Consider the following 27,594-nt stretch of genomic DNA (forward strand, 5'->3'; position numbering starts at 1 on the left):
CTCATTGGAGCTTGCTGGAGAGACATTGTCTCGGTTAGGGCACACGTCGAACTGATTGAAGCGTTTGTATGTCAGTCAAATATTTCATGAATAATGAACATGTTTCCGCTTTTGGATTGTTCTACATTGCAATTAATAGGGAGGAAATAACACAATCTAAAGCCCAATATATGTCAAAGTTATCCTTGTTGAAATCATTTATGTTGTAAATCGAGGCTACCTCTCAACCGCGTATTTATTGGACCAAATGCGTTAAAATAATATCTTACACCGAGCAATGTTGCTTGTGAACATGTGCGGTTTCTGAAGCAGTGTTTCCCCCCCACCCTGTTCGTTAGTGGTCTTATCTATACGAAAAGGAAATCTTAGAACCGGAGCCGAATTGATTTAAAATACATTGAGTTAATGATCATAAGGATAGGTTTAATGTAAGGATCGAGAAAACAACATATATACTCGGCAGTGGAAAAGTAAACGTTCTGGAGCTCCGTAAAGGTAGGAAACCGATCTGGGAAGTTTCTTTGTTTTTTCTTCTGCATCAATGATAACTTGCGAACGACTTAGCAGCTCGTAATTTCCAAAGATGAGTAAGTGTCCGATGCCTGTCTATATCGATCGGATTGTGGAGGACATCGGAGTGAGGGAGATATGAAGCGAGTCTGTGCCTGCGTGGTGTATCAACTGAGTACGGTGCCACGTACTGTACTAAGGAGGTCTGTAAATCTCCTTGACTGTATTTAATGACCAGGCTATGTGTTTCCAGCAGCAATTTAGTTTGATAGCATTAACGAAGTCATATAGAGAGTAGGCTATTTTAACGTCTGCAAGCTGAGTTTTGTACTTATTTGTCCAGTTTTACGAGCGCACATTCAATCCACACAAAATGAAAACATTTGTCGGTCTACTTAATTTTGAACAATACTCTGCTCCACTTGCTGAACGTTTTCTGTTGCTACAAAACTTGCAGTAAGTTGCACATTGTTGTCAAGAAGGTTGTCCGTTATGCCCCGGTTTATTTATTTATTTATTTTGAAAACTTAGCTAATGTCTGCTTTGTAAGGGACTCATTCATTAGCAATACAGCTCACGCCTGCCAAGTTACAGTTTATGCTTAAATAACACCCAGATAGTTCTTGAGCTGCGAGTTTAGGTAGAGGGAGCTGTATATCTGGCTTACGGTAAGTGGGTCACTTTTAAAATCCAGGTTACAATAATACTGTTAATTGTTATGGTTCTGGACAAGGGTTTGCATAGGCCTCACCATGCACTGGCTGGCTTGAAGCTTTGTCTTTAACGGAGTCAATCCAAAGGAAATGAAACTAGAAGTGTGTTCAGCAATGGCACAGATCCCTGGAGGCTCATATGCAGTTTTTGCCACATGAAATTTGCAGCATGGAGGGTGGTGTGGTGGAGTTCACAGGAGAGGAGCATGTTGTGCTTTTCACATGTGTGTAGAAGTTCTGCATTGTGCTGGATGTCTTGCTGTGAAGAGGTGTGAAGCTCAGGGCTGCCGTATACTACCATTGAGCAGCTGCCGGGCCTCTCTTTCCAAAGGTTCTTGAGCCCTGATTTTTATAAGCTGCCCATCAGCTTTAATTGTGCTTGATTTTGAGCCTCTGAGACGTTAGAGTGCTTCCGCAGGCCGCAGGAAGTCGACTTCAGGTGCTTTCCCTTCCTCTTCTGGGTCCTGCTGAGTTCTCAAGTTCTTGTTCTCCTTACTCGGTGGTGGTGGGTAGTTCATGGTTGCATGCATATCCCTAAATTTGACCAATAATGGTGCTTTGTTCTGTGTGTTTTTGTAATTATTAAAAACAAAAATGCTGTGAGCACCTCAAAAAGGGATAGTGGAATGGGGTTGTCTCCTTTGTTGGTAAGGGAGCAGCACTGGCTTTCGTGGGTTTCAGTAGTGAGTATGCAGCAGGCCATACGAGGATTGACATCAGCAAATAATAACAGCCATGTTACTGCATTGTTCATGTCTACTTAACATGATGAATGCCGTCTATTTCAGGTGCTTGGCTTGCGATCTTTAGATCCAGGTTTTAAGACAGTGTCCCAAATGTAGGTATTTTAAACTTAAATTTGCATTTTCTTAATGTTGATTTTAAGTGTTCATACAGAATATGAATGTTGTGTTCATATGGAAGAAAACTGACCTGCATTTAAATTAATGTAATGCCAGATGTCTTATACTTTTTAGATCACACCTTTTGAAATATCTGTGCTGCATCAGAAAAAAATGGTATGTTTTTGATTTGCTTCAAGGTGGTGGGCTCTGTGCCCTGTAGATAAAAGGACAGAGAATAGCTAGTATGCTGCTAAGTCCAAAGATACAGATCTTATTTCCAATACACCTTTTTCAGAATTCATCCTGTGTGGCTCAGACCATTCAGCTAATGTTCTGTCCTGGATGGCAGTTATTTTAAACCCCTGGAGGAAGAAGTCAATGAGGCATGTAATGTGAAATATTGGCAGACTGTGAGACGGCCCTCAGTACAAATGGGCCAATTGCACGTCTTTTGCATATGTGGGTATTCCAAATTAGAGCAACACTGTCCCTTTGACTTCCTGTGAAACGCACCAGAGACCAGCTTTCTAGGTTAAGTAAGCACTGCGACATAAATACAACTTAATATAAACTGAGAGGTTAAATGCTGGGGCAAAAACAAGTGACCAAAATACAACTCTCAGCTCAGCTCAGCATTTTGGCATAAGCACTAGCCATAATGACAGGGGACGGTCATAGAGGGATTACACCATTAATGAATGCTCTTTTTCATATTAAATCCGTGAAACATCCTTAAGGCTACTTGGTAAACTGCTGTAACCACAATCAAGGACCTGGTTAATGGAAATTTGTTTCATGTCAGAACATGAGGGACTGTGAAAGACTACACCTGACAGTTTTTAAATAAAAAGGCAGGTACTGTGTCCAATGGAAAGCACAGGAAGGCTATCTGACAAGTCCGCAGACACACACAAGAAAATGCATGAGCATAGATACACTCACACACACGTGCGTGCATTTATACACACATGGCATGATTTACATGTTCAGGGGCTCTTTTTATGGCTTATCAAGCAGAATGGAATACTTTGTGATTCCAAAATCTTAACTTTCATCTAAAATTATCTACAAAAGTATGTATAATATAAATTATATAGTCCTGGAGCACTGAACATTCTGAGTTGCTTCTATAAATGAACAGATTTACAATGTACACATGGTTCAGATCCAAGCTGTCTGAAGTCACAAGCATATATTAGCATTTCTGCACTTGTATCATAGTAACATAACTACTATGACAGTGTTGACTGGAGTTGGAGGTGCATGTGTTACTGGGGTGCAGGTTACCAATAAAATGCTTTTGTTTTCATTTTGTAATGTCAAGTACTGTGGAAAGGAAAATTACAGTTTTGGCTTTGTAGTGAGTGATGGACATTTCATACGCAGTGAAATGTATAATATTTTATGTTTATTTACACATATATGTTTTGTATGTTATATTTCTTACATAGTTACTATTTTGCAAGACTCAAAATGTCTTGCAAAATTAATGTCTTGACTACATTGATATAGTACTTTGACAGTGGGTTAAAGTGTGTGAAATTGCAATTTGTCTGCTTGCACTGAGGGATATGCTGAGAAAATAAAGCCCACGGAAGGTGTGTGGTTATAAATCTGCCCTGTAACGACAGCTTTCCTGCCATGTGCTTGGTGCTCCCAGCTTAACTCCTTCCCAGGTGTTTACTCTCTAAACCATGTAGAATTTTTCATTTTTTACAGGAAAACACAGTGGGCCTTTTCAGTGTAGTATCTATGATTCAGATAAACACCCACAGTATGCATTCATGGAGGTGTAGCCTGTGTTGTGTATCACAGACTCTATGGTTATGGTTTTAGCTGTTGTAGGGTTTTATTCTGAGTGGCGCTTGTGCTGCCATGCAGTCTTGAGGCTCTGAGGGCGAGACAGAGTCTACCCTTGATAACTGCATGGTCAGCAGGAACTGACATTTAGGCGCCTCCTGTACATTTTTACATGTCTAAAGCAACTGTTCCCGCTACAGTGTTGTGTAATCAAAACACACTCAATGCTTGTAACACTTTCATAAGTAATCAATACTGCAAGTGCATGGTGGCATGAGCCCTAAAAAAATACCATACCGCAAATACTAAAGTGGAAGTTGCACCTCCTTTAGTAATTAACACTTCAGTGCATAGCAGCTGAAACCAGTTGAGCTGGGTGCATACAATGTACAACTTGTGAAATGGTGAAATGTGTCTTATGGAGAAGTAAACAAATGGACACCCAGGTGAGCAAGATCCAGACTGACAGAATTATAAAGGTTGAAATAAATTAGTCGCACACTTTGTAGCTTCAGATAATTATTTGAGGTACAGATTGTTGTCTCTCTTTTACATTAGGCAGATAACAGCAAAAATACATGAAATCTTGAAGCCATGAGAACAGCTGAGAATAACTGAAAAAAAGAAACCCATGGGCTTTGAAGTTGCACTTCCTGTCAGTGTCCTAGGCCTCAGCGTCAGGGGATTATTCAGGCCACGTTTTTTTTATCAGATGGGAAGTTTAGGATTTTTCAGCCATTACTGTAACTGAAAATGTTGTACAAAGTCCCCAGAATTACACATGTGAAATGTATGAAGTAGCTATTGTTTGTTTATTATGTAGTATGTTTATCACATTGGTCATGCTTTTAAAGGGACCTGTTACAACACATGAATACACACACAGCCCACAGCATCAAGTAGAAATTATCAATGGGGATTTCTGTTTGTCTCCTGTCCTCCCATATGACAGCCTATAGCATTTTTTTCAGTGGGGGAGTCTCAGTCAGTCATATGCTGCTGTAATCTTTGCTTCCATGTAGATCTCTTTGGCATGGTGATGCCTCTGAAATGTGAAAGCAGAACAGTGCAGTAAAAAAAAAAAAAACATTAAGCATTGGAGGTCATCAGTCATGCAATTACTGTCAATCAGATAATGCTGATTTCCCCCACTTGGCCCCAGCTGCTGCTCCTAGGAGTTTAATGCAGGATGACATGCCACCTGCCCTTCTGAAAAATGTTCCAAGAGTTTCATTACTGCAGGCCGATCAGCTATTCAGCAGAGGGTGACTTCAAATTTTGTCTCCTGCTATGTTTAATGGGATCGTATTCCCTGATTTTCCCCATAATTTGGTGTTTTTCCATATGAAACATAGTAACTATGTCAATGTGAACTACTTGAAGGGTCCAAGCCTGTCCACCAGCTCTCACATCTCCTGTATCACTCTCTCCCTCTTTTTCTTTCCCTCTGTCTCTCTCTGTGTCCGAAGCTTCATGTGTAACCCTGCTGACAGAGCACCTGTTCACCTGAGTGTAGCAGGAGGTTGTCTGGAAGAAAATTACATGTGTGAAGCTGAAAACTGCAACATTGTCTTGGTTTGCAAGGAAAACTGGTTTTCAGTGGACTGCACTGTGAGCCAGTACCAGGAGTGGAGTATCCGCTGTCTGGGCTAGACAAATGGCTGCAGGCCCTGCAATGAGAAACCAGCTGCCAGAAAACCCAGTAAGCTCCTGATGAAGCCAAGTCCAAACTCTCTCTAAGAGAATGGACTGGGCAAAGCATGCTGTTGATGTGTAATGAATACTGTAGCATATTTTGATGACAAAGCTGAACTTGCAGATATTTGACTTGTACCTTCACCAGGTTTGTTGACAGGCTTGGCATAGTTGAGCTAATTAGGCCCCCCAGAGAGTTTCTCTCCTGCTTGTTATCAAGCCTGTTGACATCTCCTTCTGGGAGTCAGTTCTCAGAAGGGCTTTCCTTAATGCTAGCTAGAGATTGGAGATTTCTCAAAATAGACACCTGGCTGAGAATATTATCGGAAAGGGAATCACATACTATACATAAGCATGGCTGAGTCTCAGTGGGAAGACTATTTCTTACCTGTCTGGGATGTAAACAGGCCCTCAGTGACATGTTCTTGTCTAGTAAATTGACAGAAGGCAGCTGTATAGTACAATGCTAGCTGTATTTTAATGATTCACTCTTCCTTTAGCTGTGTGAGTAAATTAAACTGTGAATGTGAATATTAAAGGGTTCTGAGGGCTGTTCAGTAGTTTGTAGTACAACGCTGTAGTTGTACAAATCTGATAGTACCGTGTCCTCAAACAGACCTTGCTCTCAGCTGAGAACTGTCTCATTGTGGAACTGTACACATCCTGTCCCCGTACTGTCGCTACATTTAACTGTGTGCACTTTTGTACGTCGCTTTGGATAAAAGCGTCTGCTAAATAAGTAAATGTAAATGTAGTTTGTATAATAGGTAGTTTACCTTCCAAAAATAATTTGTGACCTATATCAGATTTAAGCTTCCCATTAACTTTAGATTTTATGGGTAAAGTCTGTAAATATTTAAAGATCTACTGCAGGGGAAGTGTTCAGTTGGCCAAACCATACCAAGTCAGTAGTCCTTACCAGTTTATAAATCCTTGGTATGCCCAGCCACTTTTATTTTTTGTCTCTGCAGCTGCATTTTTTTTTTTTTTGGGCAATGAGAACACCCTTATTTTTCATTCAACAGCCCTTTGCTTCCTCCAGTTAGGTGGTCCTAACAGGTCATTCTCTGGGGGGGAATCATTCCATGAATTCTAGTAGGATTTTTCAAAAATTACAATATTTAGCACTTGTTGAACATTTTCAGAAAGTCCCTGAAAAAGCCCCCATGAAAAAAGTCCCTTTCAGCTGGTTTTTCATTTTTTTTTCTCCCAGAAGAAACAGCAGTTTATTTTTCCCTCAACAAAGTAATACTTACTGTATCTTTGTGGAATTTTTTGTTTGTTTCTTTTAACTTGAGGAACCTAATGTCAGCTAATGCCAGCAGGTGTTGGGTTAAAATAAGCAAAAATAATCAAGTTGGCTGTCGTGTTTCTCAGTCCTACTCCTGGAGCCTCCCTGTCCTGCATATCTTCTGTCTATCCTTGCTCCAAACACACCTGATTGAAATTAGTTTGCATGCTCTTGATTAAATCAGGTGTGCTCAGCTAATCAAAAGTGCCACTGATGAGTTCAGTCGGTAGGTAGAGTAGGGAAAAACGTGCGAAGCAGGGGGGCCCCAGGAGCAGGACTGAGAATCAGTGGTCTAACTAGAACTCAGATGGGGAAATTCAGTTGGGAAAATTCTGTGCAGGTGATTTGCACACCTTGTTTTACCTTTCACGTCCTAACAGCAAAGGAAGAAGAATAAATACAGTACTATACAAACGGAACGGTACCTCAGTTACTGCCAGCATTTGAGTTAACTAGACATACTGTATTTCCCCAAGTCCCATATTTAAACATGTCCAACGGTGTCAATAGTCATATCACTGCTACAGGCAAAGGTTTCAGTTTTGAGGCTTTGTCGTTTTGAATGCCCATGATAAAACTGTTTTCAGAGCAAGATTTCTTTTTTTTTTTTTTGTTAAGCCTCATTCAATGCTGGATGTGGTAGGCCACGTACATGGGTTTCACAAGTAGTTCCTACTTGTAGTCTCCTAAGGAGTGGTCATTATCATTCAGACCTTCCTGTTGACCTGTATTTTAGCAGCGTGAGAGAACCTCAGCTCCTCAGCCGCAGGACTGTTAGGCATGGCTGGAGCTGGCTGTGATAGTCTTTACAGCCTGTGGCCTGGGGCAATTCAGTTGTAGGTCAGGGCAGCCACACATCACCACAGAACCTCAGAAGCTGGTGTCACCCATGTACTTTTTCCATTTGTTTAAAAGACTTCTGCACTGGGTGCTGCAAGAAGAAATAACCACAGCAGAAGCTGTTTACTAAGGCATGCAAAGTGAAAGTGAACTGTGACCTAAGAGCTTACTTACTGTAATATAAGCAGGTGAAGCACGAACCCTCAGTGAAAAGGCCGTTTAATCAATTTGTGCCTTTATGAGCGAGGATTTTAAATCACTACTGCATCATTGATGCTGAGAAGTTACACAGTAATTTTAATGTATCTTGTCAGGGCTGTATTAGAGGCTCTTGACAGATCAGAAGCAGATGTGGTCACAAACACATGCTGAGGCTTCACTGCAAGCTATAAATTAAGCAATTCAGCCACCTTGTCATTAGACTAATTAGTGTTTAGAGGGTTATTTTGTTGGGCAAAATGTACTCTTATATGTTGCATTTCTTTAGGGTTGACAGAAATCCAGGGTGTTCTCAACATTACGGATATACCATCAGGGGAAGAGCGGTACGGCAGTACGCTAGCATTATTGTGTAAACTAAAAGTTTGCCTTTGCCAACCAGAGCAGAGTAGTAGCATGCTTTATGTTTGTTTTACTTTGGTTATTTGGCAAGACTTACCTGAAATGAATGTTTCTTGGTCTGTACTTTTTGTGTCAACTTTAAGTAAATATCTAATTATTAATCTTCAGAATAAGATTAACCAAGTTGTTTTGCATTTAAAAAGGAACTTTGAATATTAGGAACATTATATATCCAATCCCTACAAAGCAGATCGAGGTATGGCAGATGTGAATTTTTCTAAACCAAATGGTTAATTGCTATGATTTTAATAGAGTTGATATACACTAATGATCAAGGTTTCCTGTAATCTGACTGTTTTTGGCACTGCTAGATTGCACAAAGTGCAAAACCTGATAAGGCATTATTTTGGCTTAGCATTTTATAAATGGACAGGAGCATGATCAATCCCTTTTTCAGGCACAGTAGGTCTTTGCATCATGGTGGTGTGTTTTTCTTCATGTTATTGCACAATTCATTGTGGGTACACTGAGATTGTCTATATACTGTGTAATAATGCAAACTGATAACATTCACAACCAGATCAACCTCCTCACTGTTCTCATATCCATAGCGAAAAGATGTTCCATATACATGCACAGTACACTAAACTTAACTCCTTGAAAGAACATTTAATATTTCCAGATTAATTCCACCAGATTTCAGTTAAAGATAAAGTTCCAAAAGAATGTATGGAAGAACATTTAGTAAATGTGAACAGGGTTATGTTCAGACAGACCATGCCCACAACACAAGGATACTTAAGATGCTTGTGATTCAGGTATGTAAACAAGTAACGTAGCAATTTTCTCTACCATTTCAAGTTATATGAAATAACTCATTGTTTTGCAGAAGGTAATACCTTATAGTTTAATACATATATGGAATAATTAGAACTGTAGAAACTTCCGCTTTTGATGTGGGTGTGTTCACAAATTCTGTGTTCACAAAAATGTAGGAGACACTTGACATAAGGTGATAGAATATACCTGTGGAGCTACAAATCTGAACTGCCCATCTGAGACTGGAAAAAAAACTATGATTATATTAAAAAATGAAATATTTTTAGTGTAGTTGAAAATATTCTGAGGTTCTGGACGGTTGCATAATAACTTGATGAAACATTCAAATCATATCAACTGTGCAGGTCAGCTTTCCATTCCATTCAAAACTATAGGCTAGTACATGATTCAGATACTTCAGTAAGACTGTGGCGATCCCAAAACCCAATCAGAGTTAGGCAACCAGATAAAAAATACTGAGAGTGAAGCATGTGTGATCACAGTCATGTGTTTACTATGCATGTGACTGTGTGTGGGTGCGTGTGTGTTTGTGTGTGTGTGTCCATGCATTTGTGTGTATGTGTGGGTGCATGTGGGCATGTACTGTGTATACCCTATCAACTTACTTTAACCTGTAGGCGGTGGCTGTGGCAGAGGTGCGGACAAAACACTGAGAACAGGAGCACCGGGGGCTGCAGCTCCTCTGAATGCGCTGATGACGCGCTGAAGTTTACCCATGCCGAAAAGTAGAGAGACACCTGGAGCAGCAGGCTCTCTCTGTCACTTGTCCACCGCCCAAGGGGTCCCTGGAGAACTCGTACACTCACTGCTAGCACTTGGTTCCTCTTTGGAGTGGAGAGCTGAAACCCCTCCCTTTGTTATCTGATAGAGCCTGTCTGTGCCGCCTGCACTGTGGCACCAGGCCGCCACGAGCCCCACTTTGCGGCAAGGGAGCCACCCCCCCCCCCCCCCCCCCCCCCATCAAGCTGCTGCAAGAGAAACATGAAGACTCAAGCCATTTCAGGCCAGGACTAGAGGGGACTGAAGAGCCTGTCTGCCCTTCTTCTCAGACACCGTGATAAGAAGAACCGGTCTGAGAATCAGTCCTAAGTGCAGGAGTCTGGGACTGGACTGGAGGCACTCTAACTGATTAACTGGCTTTGCATGCTCTACCCTGGGGTTGATTAAACTGCCTTACACACGCTGTTTTTGGATTGAGCGATAAGCCTTTCAGACGCTTCTACTGGGGTTACCAGGCCAGGGTCAGGCCCTCCACACGCAGAGATCCAGGCAGCCGGGCGGCTGTGGGGGCAGGCCTCCCCAAGACAGCATATGAGTGGGTGTGACCTCGAGCAGGTGCATTATGACAGAGACTCTCCAGCTACCGGCACTCCAGGTGCATGTTCCGGGGACCTGCGGCGATGGGGCGGGTCCAGGGGGCGGGGCCGAGGATGAGGACGTCGCCGGAGGCGCTCTGGCCCCGTCAAACTCCTCCACCCCGACGCTACGGCGCAGACGCTTCAAGATGCGGCGCATGAAGAACGTGCTGAGCGAGAAGGAGCAGGCGAAGGGCGGCCTCCTCCGCCGGGCGGGCTCCGGCCCCGGCTCCAGCTCCAAGGAGTATCTGCAGCTGCCCTCCATCGAGATCACGCCGTCCAGCGACGAGGACGCGCCGTGGTCCAACTGCTCCACGCCCAGCGCCTCTCCCCGCCGCAAGCGCTTCCTGCTCAAGAAGTGGCTGCGGGTGCGTGAGAAGAGGGATGGCAGTGACAGCAGGTCGGTACGGCTGCTGGGTCAGACCTGGGCCACTACCCTTGCTTTGAAACCCTAGAATACAGTTATTTAAACATCTCCTCGCATTCGTTTACAGTTTCGCATTATCGGCACAGAAAAGGGTGATGCTGAATGGATGTAATGTGAAATACCAACAAATATCACCATAAAATTTGAACTAGCTATCGCTTATTGCTTAAGATTAATGCAGATTTTACTGTTGCAACACTGTGCAGAGAAGAATTATAAACGCTGCATGATATCCAGCCAGAAATATTTTGCTACATTTGACATATTTGTTTTCATGTGAGCTTAAGGACTAGAATTTCCTTGTGCATTGCGTTGGACTTTTTCGGAATTGAACCAGTGGAAATTAATATGCAGCCAAATTCAAGCAGCTTGAGCTACCTGCTAAGTGAAAACATCAGAACCAAAACTGTGGTATGGCCGTATCTTTTCTCAAGCAGGCTCTGTATTGTGCTGGTTGAGTACAGTAGTATGAAAAACAAGAAAAAATGTATCATGACTGTTTACTGACCATGAGTCAAAATGTTTAATTTATATACATTGTCATCTTGCAAAAGTGAGATTTGAGCCACCAACACTGTGACAGGTAAAGCCCAAGCCCCAGAAACTGAAGAGACCTCTTTCAATTCTGGGCATGTTACATAAGCTAGCAATTGATATTAATTGCTTTCTCAATTATTAATAAGGGAGGCCACAGGCTATTAATCAAACTACAGAGGGAAAGGAAGCATATATAATGTGCGCAGATACAAGATTCTTACACACTGTTACAGCCCTGTCCTCCAGAGGCTGTGTTGTGCAGTGAATTAAGCATTGCGTCGCAGTGGGAACATGTTTCACGCTTCGAAATTTGAAATGAAGCTCTTTCCTCATGGTGTATCATTGCTCTTGGTGTATCATTGTATTTACCTACCAAGTCACTTCTCCATTCATTTTTCTGTGTGGGTACTGTTGTGGATTGACGGTGAGGCTAAACACAAGCTGCAACACAGTATTAAGTTGTTCTTTGTTTCAGTTTGTTTCTGATTCTTCATAGAACACGTACATAGTTAGCTTTTGCTTTGGAGATCATTGAAGCAGTTACTTTTCATTGAAGCAGTTACTTTCAGTTTTCAGTACTTTTACTATTCTCTTTAAATACTCTTAGACTTTAGCACATGCATGTGCTAAACTTAAGAAATTTAATTTAAGAACAGTGGTTGTTGACACGCTTCCTCAGTTCTCACCATTGTGTTGATAAGCATTTCTCAGAATAACCTGAGGTTAACAGTAGTAACAGTTTGAATTCTCCTGCTGTTTTTGGGCTGCTTTTTGGTCATTTTTCTTTTCGATAGAGAGTTTAGTGTTGTGGAGATAATTCTGTGGCATTTCCATCATAGGGTCAAAGGATACATGACTCTTTAGTCAGCTGTAATGTAACCTCCTTCATGTCCTCTCTGCCTTGCAGAACAAATTTGTGATTTTTAGTGGGGTGTTATTTTAACTGGCCACCAATATTATTCAATGGCACTAACATGTGAGGGAACAAATAACAGTATTTTAACTGTGCTTATAATTGTGTTTTTCATTTGAATAAAGGTGACTCATTCACTTGCATTCTCAACATGCTTTATTGCCATATTGCAGTGCTATAACAGTGTTGCATTATTATGTTATGTTACATTATTAGCATTTAGCACTTACGCTCTTATCCAGTCTGACTTACATCGCTTACATTTTTTTTTTATTGTTTGTTTATTTATTTTTTACAATGTTGTCCATTCATACAGCTGGATATTTACTGAGGCAATTAAGTACCTTGCCCAAGGGTACAGCAGCAGTGCCCCAGCGGGGAATCAAACCCGCGACTATTCAGTTACATGTCCTGCTCCTTAACCACTATGCTACGTGGCCACCCATATTGCATGGCATTTTTTTGTTTATTCTAATATTTTCAACAATCATAGTGTGACCTCAGTGTAATAATTGATTATTCATATATAACATAACATACAGCATGGTACATGTGAACTACTGTATAGTATTACTTGAAATCTTACTTTTAATTTAGCAAGCTATAGGATCAACAGTGTATACATTGCCACTGCGTATTCGTTGTAATGGTAGCTAATAAGAAGCAGACAACTGCCATTGTAAAAAGAGACACACACATTATTTCAGCCATTGTATTGGGAATTTAGAAAGGGGAAAATGAATGAAGCTAATAAGTAGCTTGCTAAGCATGTTTCCATTATTGAAGGCAATGAACACAATGTGAACATCCTGAAACAAATTAGTGTATATATTGTTGTTTTTCTTTTTTTTACTTTCTTCATTTCAATGCTCAGGTGTGCTAAGGCTGATTTTTATTCCAGTTTGAGTTAACTCAAACAAAAAGAATGTATTTTCATAAGCCCAGTTTGAGACACCTGAGTTCAATTTTTTTCTTCAAGTGAGTAGTTTCCTGAAAAGTCCAGGAGATTTGTTAAGAATTAATTGCCTCTGATACTGTTGTATTGTATTGTTTTGTAACTTATCCCTAATAATAGATTCCAAAACTTACATAAAAATACAAGTTAAAATAACTGACCTGTAGTTTCCTCGAACTTAAAATATGTAAGAACAAGATCCAGGAAATGTATGCATCATAAACATATAAATAAAAGGTACAGACAATTTGCAGAGTGGGAAGACTGAGTAATAATAGTTTATGTGAAATCATCCAGTCACTCCTTTCTATCTTTTCTGTGAAGCCTATTCTGCTCCAGTATGCGTAAGCAGCCTTGAGTCACTCTCGTTAGGCCTTGTGTTACAAATGTACCAAGAACAAATCTGCTCAGAGCAGAAGAGATTTTCAAAGCCTTGCTAATGCCCCGGAATCACTTCAAAGTATTTTAAAAGGTGCACCGTGTGAATACAAGATAACACCCTGTGAAATGTGTTCAAATGACATAAATGAGACTTAGGAAGGGATTTGTGAGCAGCCTGGCATTTAAAGTAGATGTTTGGAAAATCCCTCTGCTCCAGTGTAGGGGAAACCCTGGATGTGATCAGGGTGATTAGGGTAGAGTGTATGGACATCTTTCTGTAAATTGTGGTCGGGCTTACCAGATACCTAGCAATGGACAGGATTTGACTGTATAGCAGTGATGCAGTACATGACTGTATGGTGGAAGCCTTGAATTGGTGGGTTATGGATGTGGCAGCAGTGTCGTGTGGTGGTAAGGAGCAGGGCTCATAACTGAAAGGCTGAAGGTTTGTTACCCTGCTGGGGCACTGCTGTTGTACCCTTGTGCATGGTACCTGCAGTTCCCTCAGTAAATATCCAGCTGAAAAAATGGATAACATATAAAATGGTAACCTATGTGAGTCGATCTAGATAAGAGCTTCTACTAAATAACAGTAATGTAACGTAACGAAACGTGCCGGATGGGGTGAATTTTAAATTCCTGTCCATCTGTTGTCAGTAGAGTTGAGTAGCACAGGATATGTGCTGTATCCAAGAAAGCTGTATGAGAAGGAGTTCAGAGGAGAGTGAAACATTCGGACCCAGTCATTGTCATTTTTCTCATTTGCTATTCATAATCCACTTGACTTCCAAAGATTTTTTTCACTTGAATTGAATTGAAACATACCCCCATAGCATTGAATTGAATTGAATTGAATTGAATCGAATTGAATTGAATTGAATTGAACTGAACTGAATTGAACTGAAACATACCATTATAGCATTATTGATTGTGGTTTAGGTTCCATGCATATTTTGTGTTGTCTCACATTGTGTAGGCCAAGGCTACGTTTTCATTTACAGAAACGCACCGCGAGGCACGCAAACATACGAACAGACCCACAAACAGTTGCATATATCACAGTGACAGTTTAACGGTAACAGTTCTGTGTTGATGTGTGAAACTAGCCATGTGTGTCAAGAATGAAAATCAGCACTTGGTTAGATTTGACACTTTGATGGTGAGCATTTTCCATGTATCATCAGCATGTGGTCAGTGGCTAGCACTTTTGGTTGCTGTTGGACCTTTTTTTGTAGAAAGCTAATTGCCACCATTTTCCTGTGGTTACTGGGGTTTGTGAGAACAGTTAGACTGTTCTTCCTCCTTTGCTACACGTTTATGCACTTTTATTTTTTCATTGTTTTTGCTTGTGTTATAGCAGGTTGTCTTTTTTGATTACCTTATGCATTAAAATAGTACAATTCACGCATAAAGTACTTTGTCAATGTGCAATAATGGATTACAAATGAAAGCTATAGCATGATGAGATAAGATGTTCTCCTGAAGTTCGCGTACAAGTGTATGTAAGGTAATCAATCATTTTAGAAGCGTGATCCCTCATCAAAGTGCTGTGAGCACTTGGAGACTGTATGTGCCAGTACCCTCTAGTGGATAAAGTGTGCAATGCATTTAACCTCAGTATTTATATAGTGTCTGAGCCAGAGCATGATTCAGCACAGTATGTTAGTCTGTACTGACAGGATCAGCAGTTTTGTTAGATGATTGGTGGACAAAGATGGATTACTCAAGTGTGGTCCACCAAAATCATTCAGTAAGACTAGTTTCTTATTTTAAGGAGTCCTTTTGTATGTGTATGTCTCACGTTTTGATCAGTTGCATAAATGAATACGTTGCTTACAGTAGTATTTTAATCAAAGTGTCACCGCTTGTGCAGTAATGATTGACTGATGTCACTCTGTTTCACATTGCAGCAGCCAACAGAGCAGTCTGCAGAGTAGCCATGACGATGACTCCACCCGCTTCCTGACTCCTTTCATCCGTGAGGAGAGGTGTGTACCACCCTTGTGCTTGCGTGTGTCTGTTAGTGTGTATGTATGCACACGTGCTTAGCTTGTACTTAACCACTGATGTCAGTTTTAAAGCAGGAAATCTCAAGACTGTGCTTGCATCACGGTAGGATGTAAGGTGGTCATAATCTGCACAGTGACGGAGTTCCCATCGTGTTATGAATACAAACACAGCAGGTGGCAGTGAAGCATAGTGGTAAAGAGCACAGCTTGTAACCAAAAGGTTTCTGGTTCGATTCCCCCACTGGGGCACTGCTGTACCCTGGGGCAAGTTACTTAGCCCACAATTGCCTCAGTAAATATCCACCTGTAAATGGATTACATGTAAAAAACTGTAACCTAGGGAGGTTGCTCTGGATAAGGGCGACTGATAAAGGCTAATAATGTAATGTAATGTAATGTAGTATGTTAACATTATGTCAGTGGATGCAAATTCACTGCAATAAAACATATTGTGGTCCTGAAATTTGGACACTAGAGGGCAGTGTTCAGTCAAAGTGGCCAACTGCACTCAAGACTCTGACGTACCATACCAGCATTTGTTATCAGCCTGTTACGAAATTGTACTAAGGACAATGTGAAATAGTCAGAGTTGTTTCCATGGGAAACCTACCTGAGCCACTAATATACTGACCCTCTGCAGGTGTGATTCTAGGTTGGTCCAAATCAATCAAGTAGAAGCATGCTTGGTAATCCCTGGAAACATACAACCATACAATGTTTCACCAATTAGTTCTTGCAAGAAAGGAAGCATTTTAAGTCCTGCGTTACCTTAGCTACACGTAATTACCATTATTTGCTACAATTATTTTTTACAATTATTAATTCTCTCAAAAACATGAATAACAAAAGAACAAGTAAAGGCATTTCTTCTCCTACCACAAACCTTTGAGCAAACCCAAAGTTAGTGAGCAATCCACTTCATTTATTTATCAACCAATGTGATAAGGGCGTAGCTGACATGAAAAGGCTAAAATGTTACAAGGTCAGCATCACTTAAGTCTTTAGTAGAGATACGACCCACCGTATTGGCTGGTATTAGAAGAGCTGAGGATGGTGATGGAAGCCAGGCACTAAGTGAACACTTGCTTGTCCAGTGCTGGTTTTTAATCTAGATCTGCAGATTCAGTAATACGCCACAGTTGTGGTGTGTGCCTGGCCTCTTTCTGCATATGTACAGGTCTCAGATCATCACAGGTTCCAGGCAGCCCTGGTGGCATGCGATTGTGACTGCACACCGCTGCCTTCCCCAGCACTCTTGGAGCAGTGGGGATTTCCATTGCCCTTCCTCATTATAGTGACAGGGGTCAGTACACGGCAAAATGACAGCTCGTCCTCAACATTCAGTGGATGTTATTCACTCCAAATCTCAAGGTTCCAGCTCCAACTCCAACAATATACAAGGACTCTTCAGATAATAATAAGCAAGTTGCACACAATTTTATACTCATATGACTTTTATTATATAAAACATTTATAGTATAGAAAGAATAACTATTCATTAGTGTACCAAAAGTCTAGTTTAGGTAACACTGGAAGTAGTGCTGGCCTTTAGGTTCTTTTCTTTCAAATCATCCTATACACAGACCTGATTTTGTACAGCTTGTAACATTTCTCCCCCCTGGTGGAGGTAGTAGAGAACTGTAGTTTTGAAGCACAGCAGAGCCGGTTAATCACGTGATGTCCATTTAGAAGTTGCAATTCTGCCAGGGGTACATATAGACCTCCCAATCCTGTGATGCTGTGTAAGCTCTCCAGAACATTCTCTGCACCACAGAACCCCACTTCCTAACTGGTGTGTCCCACCTCTATCTGTCAGTCCCTCTCATGATTGTGCTTGTTTGTGATTACTGCACAGTTTTTATAACCATTTTAATTAACTGTCTCCCTGCACATAGAACATGTTCATTGTGTATATAATATTTTTACTGAGGCAATGTCAAGAGCTGGAAGCTGCCTCGGAGGTCGGATTCTTCTTTTTTTGCAATTCTGCATGTTTTTATCACTGTATACAGCAGTGTTCCATAACCCTCCCCGGTGTTAGTGCAGTTTTACCGGAACTGAGCTGTTATGAGCATCATTTCCACAGCAGCTCCTGTTTGTGAATGGTCAGTGCCCTAGTTTATGAAAATATTTATAAATGTTGTATTTGTCTTTTAGAATCAGCATATGTAGGTTTTTTAGGCCAAATGGAGACAGTCTTGTGAGACTGTAAGAAGGCAGATACACACCAACACAGTATTGACATGGCATGTACCGCTGCTACTGCCCAGGGAACCCCTTGAGTGGGCCCCTGTCCATCTGAAAAAGCCCTTCCAGATAAATAAGGTGGGATGGCACCTGGCTTTGAGTCTGCTAATGGAGAAGGGAAATACTTCAGGCGCAGTAGCTTACTGTACTCTGCCCCTCTTATAAGTCACTATGGATAAAATCATCTGCCAAATGAATAAATGTAAATGCAGATGTACTGCTGTGGCTGTCTCCTGAGCGAGGGAGGATGCTGCTGTCCAGTTCAAATGTTTTTTTTGAGACTCCCTCCTTTCCTGGAATTTTCCCTTTTGATTAGCAGTAGACAAAGGTGATGTGCGTACCCAGCCGATTGCTCGGAAAGGAGAGGAATATCAGAAACGGGTATGGGGAAGGAGTGAAACACAGGTTACAAAGACTCAGGAATGTTAGAGCTAAGAATAGGACTAGCTGCTCAGGAAAAGGAAAGCGAGGCATGTGGGTCTGGATTCCGGTGGAGGTCGAATGTGAGAGAGGAGGCTGTAACCACAAGGCTGTGCTGTTCCCTGTCAGGGCTCGTCTCCCTCGCTCCCCAAGCCCTGTTCTCCTCCCGGGAGAGAATACTCTTTGATTTCCAGACACACGATATTTGGAAGGTCACCCCGACGCAGGTTCCATCTATACCGGGGATCAAAACATACAGCTAAGCAACTTTGGCTCAGATGGATAGGTACTGTAACGAAGCACCCAGATTTCCTGGTGTACGTGATTTCTCTCTCTCTCTCTCTCTCTCTCTCTTTTTTTTCACCAAGTTTCATTTTTTTCTCTTCTTTTTTTAATGGAATGCATTCCACCTGCACCAGCTGTAGCTGGAACATTCTGTTCCTGGAAGTAAAGGGCATAGAATGTCATGTTGCCTCTGCAGGTAACAGCTTGGAGTTTTATCTTCTATCCCTATGGCCTCTACATAGAACTTGTCTTACAGCACTTCATAGATAAATATGTGATGTTGTGTTGTGTCAGATTACTTCCTGGTAAGTGGAATGTGAAGATCCGTTGGGATGCAGCAAAGAGATCTTCATTTCGTATCATGTTTCTTTAAATATTCAAGCATTCTTTTTTTAAACTTAAGTGTGACCGCAGGGTACCTAGTGTGTTATTGTGTTCCAGTTGCATTGATTTCTCCTGACAGAGAGCAGTGAAAGATGTGCAGATCACCAGTTTTAGCATGTTTCACGTGCGTTCATGCTGAAAGAACTGGTTGTGCTGTAATTGTGTCTCTGCCATGAGTGGCAGTGTGAGTGTTTAGCGTTGCCAACTGCTGTTTGTATTGCTGCAACAAATACAACATTCTATGGCCAAGGGGTGACCATTGCTTGCTCGTCACACCATCATATGTTGGTGTGATGTGGTTAAGAATGTTGATTAACTGATGTACTGGACCTTGCCGTTTAAACTGTTACACTATTTTTCATACAATACCGGTCAACAGTTTCGAAACACTTTTCTTTCTTTATTTTTACCATTTTCCACTTTTTAGAAAAACAGTAAATATTAAAAACACCAAAACTATGAAACAACACAAACGGAATTATGCAGTGACCAAAAAAGTGTTATAAACAAACCAAAACTTATAAACAAATTTTATATTTAGATTCTTCAAAACACCCAAATAAAAATGTTTTAAAATTAAATGTAATTTATGCATAGGCATCAACTTGACAATTTATATTTGTCTAAAAAAACTCAAGCATTTAAGCATAAGTCTTTAGATTAAAATGTCTTTGAATGCATGTCTCCCGTTATCTTAATCAGGTATGTCCAAACTTTTGACTGGTACTGTACTTTTGTTAGGAGTGTTACTATTGTTGGCGTGTGCAGTCAGCACTTTCTAGCATTGTCGTATGAGGAAAGAAGGTGGCTTAAGAGGCAGAAAATGGCTTGTGTGGATTTAGTGGCTTATATGGAACCTGGAACATGGATTGCTCACTGGCCTTGAAGTTGCATATGGGCCAGGATCCTGATGGGTTTTAGTTGAATGAGGAAAGGTGAGACCATTCATATGCAGTGTCAGACTTTGAACCGCGATTTCCCCCCAAAGGATTCTGTGAAATGTTACCATGATCTACACATCAGTACAGCAAGCCTTGCTAAATTCCAGTTTGTGTGGAGACGTTTCCCCTCACGCCATGCCGGGAGTTCCTTGAAATCAATATCAGCACCACAAAGAAATGCTGAAAGAGAAAGTTTGAAAGTTAGGCAATGCAAAGGTGCTGAAGGCTGATGCATGGCTTTTCTTCATCTAGTGAATATTTTCTTCGGTTTTTGCTGAGCTGGTACCTGCTGGTTTCTTCTACCATTGAAAGCCAGATCAAATCAAAGAAGTGAGATGATGATCTGAGTATAGGAGTCCAGTAACTTGCAGTTTGTTCTGCACGCACAGAATGCTTGTCCCAATTGAGAAACTAAATCCAGACAGAGCTTTTGGCATCCCTCACTGGTGCAAATGAGCCATGTATTATTCTCTCTCATTTAGAGGCTCCGTTCTCAATTATTTAAGAATATGTAAATGTGGTCACCTCTGCAGTCTACAGCCCCTCATGCTCTGGTGTAGCTGTACATGCTGTACATCAGTGTCTCTCAATCCTACTCCTGGAGGCCCACTGTCCTGCATATCTTCTATCTATCGTTGCTCCAAACACACCTGATTAGTAACATGCTCTTGATTAAATCAGGTGTGCTCAGCTAATCAAAAGTGCCACCGATGAGTTCAGTCAGGTAGGTAGAGCAGGGAAAGATGGAAAACGTGCAGGACAGTGGGCCTCCGGGAGCAGGACTGAGAAACACTGCTGTACATGATGTCAATCCCAACAGCGCACACTTTGCAAGAGAAGGAGCTGCTCGTTACAATTAGCTGGAATTGTGCTGCTAAAACTCAAGACTTTCAACAGTGCGGATGGCTGTGGATGAGCCCACGATGCTGCCACTCCCCCAGACTCCTCCAGGCTCCCAGAGGAAGACTCATCGATGTGTCTCTTCTTTTTAATTGCCTGGATTTACTGCAATGGCTGCATCCAGTCCTCCTCCACACACACACCCCACCCCAACGCTCCACCCATCTGCAGCACATAAATTACCTGCTGCTCCTGAGCGCACCACCCCCCTCCCATGGGACCCAGCAGCAGTTTCCCAGGTGTGGAGCTGCGCAGAATGTGGAGGAAAGACAGAGAGCCGCGTAAGTGGGCCAGTTCTGGGGTGAGGGTGTTCGGGCAGGTGCGATCTGTCACCGGAGCGGCAGAGCGCAGGTTTCAGGGTTAGGGCTCGGAGGCAGAGAAAGCGAGAGGGGAGACGTGGAGGAGACATGAGGAGGTGCAGGCGGAGCGGGCCGCTGTCCGAGCGGGCCGGTCCGGGCACCGCGGAGAGCCTGTGGTAGGGGAGCAACGGGCAGGAGGGGTGCATCATGGTCCATAACCGCGCCATGGGGACGGTGTCCTGCACCTCCGCCGTCAAGCAGGGCTGTCAGCATCGCGTCTCCACGCTGCGCAAGAGGTTGTCCTTCCGTAGGGTCAAGTGAGTACATGCCCCCCCTGCTCATCACTCTGTCACGCGGGATACTTATGGAACATGGCACCCGTCACATACCCTGCACTGAGATTAGCACTGCTGTCCTAAAATAAGCTTTTAATGTGTTAGCGTGTGGAATAATGCACATGGTCCCTTCATTACTTTGCCGTTCCAAGGTTACTTACACTTGTACAATAGTTTATCAATGAAGTGGTGGAATTGAATGGTTAACTATTGTGTCTTGTGCGTGTATGTCTTTGTCAGTGGCCTGTCGAGATGTAATGTAGTCATGGGATGTTTTTTAATTTTCTAGCTGGTACAGGTGAACATTTATTGTTGTTATTGCTGCCATGTGCCCTTGCGCCAGGCAGAAGGAATTATGAAGGAGTTATGTTTTAATGATCTTTGAATTTGTTTCTTTTCTACAGCTCTATGTAGACATTTCCTACTCTGCATCAGACAGCAATAGTCTGAGCTACCAAAAGTAATACTTCATTAATGAGGCTGATTAGTTGTATGCAGGCTTTGTAGCTCATCAGTCAAAACCCTTACTGTCCTAGTGCCTTGTGTATAGTGTCATCTTATCCTGTAGGGTTTGATTACCTATTAGGAAAACAATGCTAAGTTCTTGAAGCGTGGCGTGCTCTTGCTTTATGTATGAACAGACAGCCTCTACCGCAAATAAGCACTAATTAAACCCTGCTAAGCTCAGCGGTAGGCACGATATCTCCACCCGGCAATCATGTTCCGTCACCATCTGCTCCTTTCTGCATCCGTTCGCTTATCCCCCCGTGCCCTCTAGCTAAAGCGATCGTCATTTCACCCAGACGCGCTTGCTCCTGAAGGAGTCATATCCCCGCGAACACATACTGGAGGCGTTCTGCTCTCCATGATTGTGATTATAGTTAACCCACAAGCTCCATCGCTGAGCTTTTTTCTGCATGTAAAACTAGGAAGTAGTGTTGAGTAATGGTTAGAAACATGGAAACTGACCAGATGGTTCTGGGTTCAAATCCTTGGCACACCTGCTGTTCCATTGAGCGAGTCAGCTAATCTTCATTTTTTGGTAATGGTAATGCTGTCTAGAAAAAATGTAAAACCGGTTTGTCAGTGACGTGCAAGTAATGGATTTGAAACTTAATGGCAAGAACAAGCAATATAGTTAAGGTATATTGTTTAAAAAATAGTTTTTGCCTACACCCTTGAGACAGTTCTGCATTACATTGCGACTGAAATATGGGATTAAGTTCTCTATTTCTAGTTTATTGTGCAGATGATCCAGTGACATTTTTCATTTCCTGGTTATCAGTGCAAGGAGAGCTTTTCTGTGCCTGGTGCGAGAAGAGCATGAGAAACATTGTCATATTTCAGACTCCAAGGTACAGCGGGGTTCTTTTTCCCTTTGCTGGGATTCCAGTTCTGCTTTTATGCCAAATATGTTTTGTTAGTGCTCTTAGCTAGTGTGAGACAGTCTCTTTAAACGTCACTGGGTGAATAATTAGCTCTCATCCAACTAAATGAGAGCGGACAGGTTCCAGGCTGGTCATCCTCAGGGGTTCATGAATCTGTTGCTTAGTTATTATTGCTATTCATTGTTGGGTATCGCTGGGGGTCAGTGAGACCAGAGAGGTCGTCCTCTGTGCAGAGTGGTGTGACCCCAGAGAGGCTGATCCAGGTTCACTGGGGGGACGGGGGTGGGGGGGACTGCTTAGTCTTCATTGTTATACATGAGCTAACTGTACATCAACCCGAACAAGAGGGTCGTTAAAAGAATCTAAATGAGTAATGATAATTTTAGAATGTTAATACAATACAGCTGCTTATATAATTGAATGTATTTTATTTTGCTTGCAGGGCTGACAGTGGAGCAGACAAGTTGAGGTAAGTGTGTCTGTTCTTTCGTGTATTTACTTAACTTTTCTAGGTTGAAAAGAGAGGCTGGAACATGTGGTCTGTGGCGTGTTGCATTGTCGCACCATCCCTGTCCTCGAATGTCACGGGCGCAGCATTTTGTCCGTAACGGGCCGTCACAATATGCTTAACTCTGTCGATCAGTGAATACAGTTGCTAGCCATGGAATGTCATTGTCTGCTGTTATTGGGGCAAACCGCACTGGACCCAAAGCCAGGACACAAACAAAGCTTGGTCGGTGGAGAGTGAATCTCCTGTCAGTGCCAAACTGGATAGTGCTGGATCTGGATGTTGGAGCGCTCTGTTGGAGCCTCAGCCCCAGGGCTTGCCGAAGAGACACACACCAGAGCAACTTTGCCCGTTTACATTTGCTCTTGTGGTTAACAAGGTGAGGTTTGCTTTTCATTCCAGTCAAAGATGGAAGATTTAGACTAGTGTGGTGGAAAGAGGATGTTTGGAGGCTTTTCCACTTTGGTTGTGGTGTTACTACTTTTTGTGTTTACTGCTTTTGGGGAGGTGCAAATGCCCTCCCTGCTTATGTGTGGGCTCTGCTGTGTTTTAGTGAGAGTGATGTAACCCCACCCACCCAAGCGAGACAGGGGTTAAGACGTTTATTTTTAATGATATCCTTTTCTGACCAACCACCTGAAATGGAGCTAGCGTAATGCTATAGTGGCTGGGAAGTATTTTGTTTGCATTTGAGTGTCACTATAGCACTGATGGTGGCCCATGCTGTTGTACTGAGTTATAAATGTAACTTTGTAACAGGGTCTGTTCCCCGAGTCAGCCCTACGGTGGAAAACGATGTGAAACCACCGAACGGCGAACGAGACCAAAGCCCCCCCTGTGAAACTTCGCCGTCTCCCCCACCCGGGGTTTCGTTTCAGATAATGGAAGCTAAAGGGAGGCGGAGCTCAAGGTGGCGAGAAATGCTTGCGCCGTGTCTGCTGTGAGTCACCCTCTGAGTGGGAGGAGTCAATAGCGGAGAAAAAGCTGATTCATTCGGTCTGCTGACATCACAGTCGGAAAGCTTTCTCTTTTCCATGCTTGCATTGTGTCTCACCCTTTCAGATATCCTACTCAGGGCAGAACAAAATGTATTCAGCTGTGCTGTAGCTTGGTACAGTAAGGGGGAATTCTATTGCTAATAGTCAGTGTCTGGCAGCAGTATGTCAGCTGTGGTGAATATGGAGTGATTGTGTGCTGTTTTAAAAGTTTTTTCTCTGGTGCCTTTGAAGAACTCTGATCAGCATCCTCTACATGTGCACATGGGAATTTGCTCTGTCATTAGCATCCTTCGGTCTCAGAAGTCCGTTTTAGACAAAAAAGCTAGTGTTGGTTGCTTGCATCTTCCTCTCTCTAAGCTTTCTGCTGAATTGTGACACTTAGCGCTGATCTCCGGTGCAGACATGCTGGTTAATTATTGAGAGGTGTGAGTAAGGTACCACGGGAGGTCCCTCTGATCCATCCGCTTGCAGTGCTTTTAAACCCACCGTAAGTGGGCTTTTCACACAAAGGCTGCCCCAGCGCCCGTGCAGTCTGCTGTGATTAATAAATGCAGGAAGGGACTGTGCTAAGTGGCCTAAGTGTTCAATGTGCTATTTAAGGCTCTGCATTTCTCAAAAGACGCTTTTCTCATTTGAGCGCATATGTCTGGCTGTGCGTGCATGTAAAGTGTTGGCAGTGTGCACTGTGTAATTTTGATGTGAAGTAGACCTGTCTCTGAGAACTTTCAATACAGACACAGATCAACCTTTCATTAGATACCAGTCTGAAACATTTTGTTGGATCAAAAATTAGTCAGCTGCCTACTTCCGTATTAATTCTGTGGTATATGGAATGCTGTATCATGGTGTGGTGCAAAACTATTTCAGAAAATGTTCTTGGAGATTGATGTACCAGTTTGTACCAGTGGGCTGGGGCATATGTTCCCTGCTAAATTAGCTCCCATGTTTTTTGTTACTGTAGTTTACCATTACTGGTGTATGTGAATGCGTGAACTTCCAGCAGATTGATAACCCTGTATGTAAAGCCCTAGACCGATCCATAGCCTCAGTCTGTGTGCTGTGAGTCATTGTTCCTTAGTGGTGGCAGTCAGCAGAATCCGACACTATCCTTGCCTTTGGCTCCGGCTCTGAGAGGAGCGTAGCTCAGAGATGAATAAATGATGGTGAGATGTTCATAAAGCTTCCTGATCAATAGCCCCTCACTACTTCGGGTGCACTTTAGGGTGTATGGATTATCATTTTAGCGATTTTACCCATAGTGCATCCACAGTACAGAGTTGCGCTGAGATTTTCTTACAGTCTCTTTGTGAAATTCCAGTGCATTGTTTCCTTCCCCTGTGTGGCACCCTGGTGTGTAATCCGCCTCCTGGTGTGGGTACATGCGTGTGTTTTTTCCCGATTGCCAGCTAAGCCTCATAGGCTCACTGACTCACAGCTCATTTTTGGTGCACTTCAACTTTTTTGGCCCTGTCCATAACTTGTTCCTCTGTCTCCTTGTTCTCATTTCTGAAGTTTTGAGCTCATTTCAGACCTATAAGATGTAACATTACATTCTTTTTTAATAGGGAAAAGGCCCTGTTCTTTTATTAGGGCATATATGCTTAAACTTAAAAGTATTTGGCTCACTCTTTCATAAAGTGGCACATATATACACAAACACACACACACCTGAACATAAATTTGACCAGTATCTAGATAATTACTGGTTAGTTACTGGCTAGCTTGGGTGAATCACTGAGCTCTCCAAAACAAATCAAATGAAGAAGAAAATAAGGGTTAGCAGTTGCTGATGGAGCTGGGTTATTGGAAGAACAGGAGTGTGCAGTAGTTGTAGAGTATGGCAGATGTGCTTTTTAAATTATTTCTTGTTGCCGCCTTTACCCTGACACTCATTGCGCCGCTTGAAGTTGTTGAAGTCTGCTGTTTGAAGGTGTATCGTATTAGTTGCCCTATACGCTGTAGTTGTACAAATCTGATAGTACTGTGTCCTCAAACAGACCTTGCTCTCAGCTGAGAACTGTCTCATTGTGGAACTGTACACATCCTGTCCCCATACTGTCGCTATACTTACTGTATGCACTTTTGTAAGTCGCTTTGGATAAAAGCGTCTGCTAAATAAATAAATGTCAATGTAAATGTGCTGGTAAGCCACACTGGAGCCCCTGTCCACCACAGCATCTGGGAGAAATGCTGACTCAGCCGAAGGCTCAGGTCTCAAGGAGCAGCAAGCAGAAACAGAAGACACAGGCAGACATACAGCACAGAGAAACCAAGAGGGACAGGAAAATCACCTGTAGGCACAACCAAACCAGCCAATCACAGAGCTTCTTTTGACCAGCTCTTTTCAAGCACAGCAATAGAAATGGCTAGCCTGTGCCCAACCTGGGTTAAAATATCTCTGCCTCTGCTGTTGACTGCAGAAAAGCCCTCTTTCTTTTCGGAGAAACTTTGTGGATTAAACTCCATGGGACTGATTGTAATGATGTGGGGGCAGGGTATGTAACATGTTATGTTTTGGACAGGAGCGTATGGAAGTGTCTGCATGTGCGTACTCTGGGACAACACAGAGGTGACTCCACCCTCTGCTCCCTGATAAAAGTCAGGTCTGTCGTTGGAAATAATTAGCTGTCAGCCTGGTCCAGAATTAGCCTCAGATTAGTCAGTGCGCTACAGTGCTGTTAAAAGCACCCCACTTTTACATAAAGGAATCTTAGAAAGATCATTTCTCTATGGATTTTGGGTAGCAGAAAGATTGAGGACCTGGTGGGGATGACAAAGACCCTACTCTTTCTTTTGCTGAGGCCTACCAAGGGAGACACACAATGACAGTTGAGGTCCCAGTTCCCATGGGCAGAGAGAGAAGAGCAGCATTTCTCTTGGTCTCTTTGCCCAGGCATAGAAGTATGAAATTGATAGGCAGAGAGAGATCTTCTTCTTGGTTGTTACAGAGAGCCAGGAAGTCAATTACAAAGTTCTTAAAAGAGAAACAGTGTGGGAGACCAGCTGACCTCTGGACTGTGTTCTGTTCTTGTGTGAGGTAATAGACAAGTGACCAGGATGGTGTCCAGCTAGTCACAGTGCAGCAGCACGAGGTCAGGTACTCTTTCTCTTTTTCCCTCTCTGCCTCCTTCTTCCTGTTTGCCATATTTCCTGCTTGGCTCTATTCCACTTATCTGTCAAACTTTACCATTTACTGTTTCTGACCACAATGACTTTA

At 42.5% G+C, this 27,594-nt stretch overlaps 1 protein-coding gene across 7 annotated transcripts in view; it reads left to right on the top strand.

Moving 5' to 3' along the window:
- Positions 1 to 27,594, top strand: part of gramd1ba (GRAM domain containing 1Ba) — a 129,868-nt gene that overhangs the window by 42,716 nt on the left and 59,558 nt on the right. For 6 of the 7 annotated variants that reach the window (XM_036524296.1, XM_036524298.1, XM_036524297.1 and 3 more), the window contains exons 1-3: positions 10,438 to 10,850; positions 15,574 to 15,651; positions 23,314 to 23,340. In XM_036524296.1, the coding sequence (XP_036380189.1) occupies positions 10,438 to 10,850; positions 15,574 to 15,651; positions 23,314 to 23,340 (518 nt within the window). Of the gene's footprint in view, positions 1 to 10,437; positions 10,851 to 15,573; positions 15,652 to 23,313; positions 23,341 to 27,594 lie in introns of those variants that run through there. The other variant, XM_036524302.1, reaches the window with a different exon arrangement.

The sequence above is a fragment of the Megalops cyprinoides genome, chromosome 3 (assembly GCF_013368585.1).
Source record: "Megalops cyprinoides isolate fMegCyp1 chromosome 3, fMegCyp1.pri, whole genome shotgun sequence".
NCBI lineage: Eukaryota > Metazoa > Chordata > Actinopteri > Elopiformes > Megalopidae > Megalops > Megalops cyprinoides.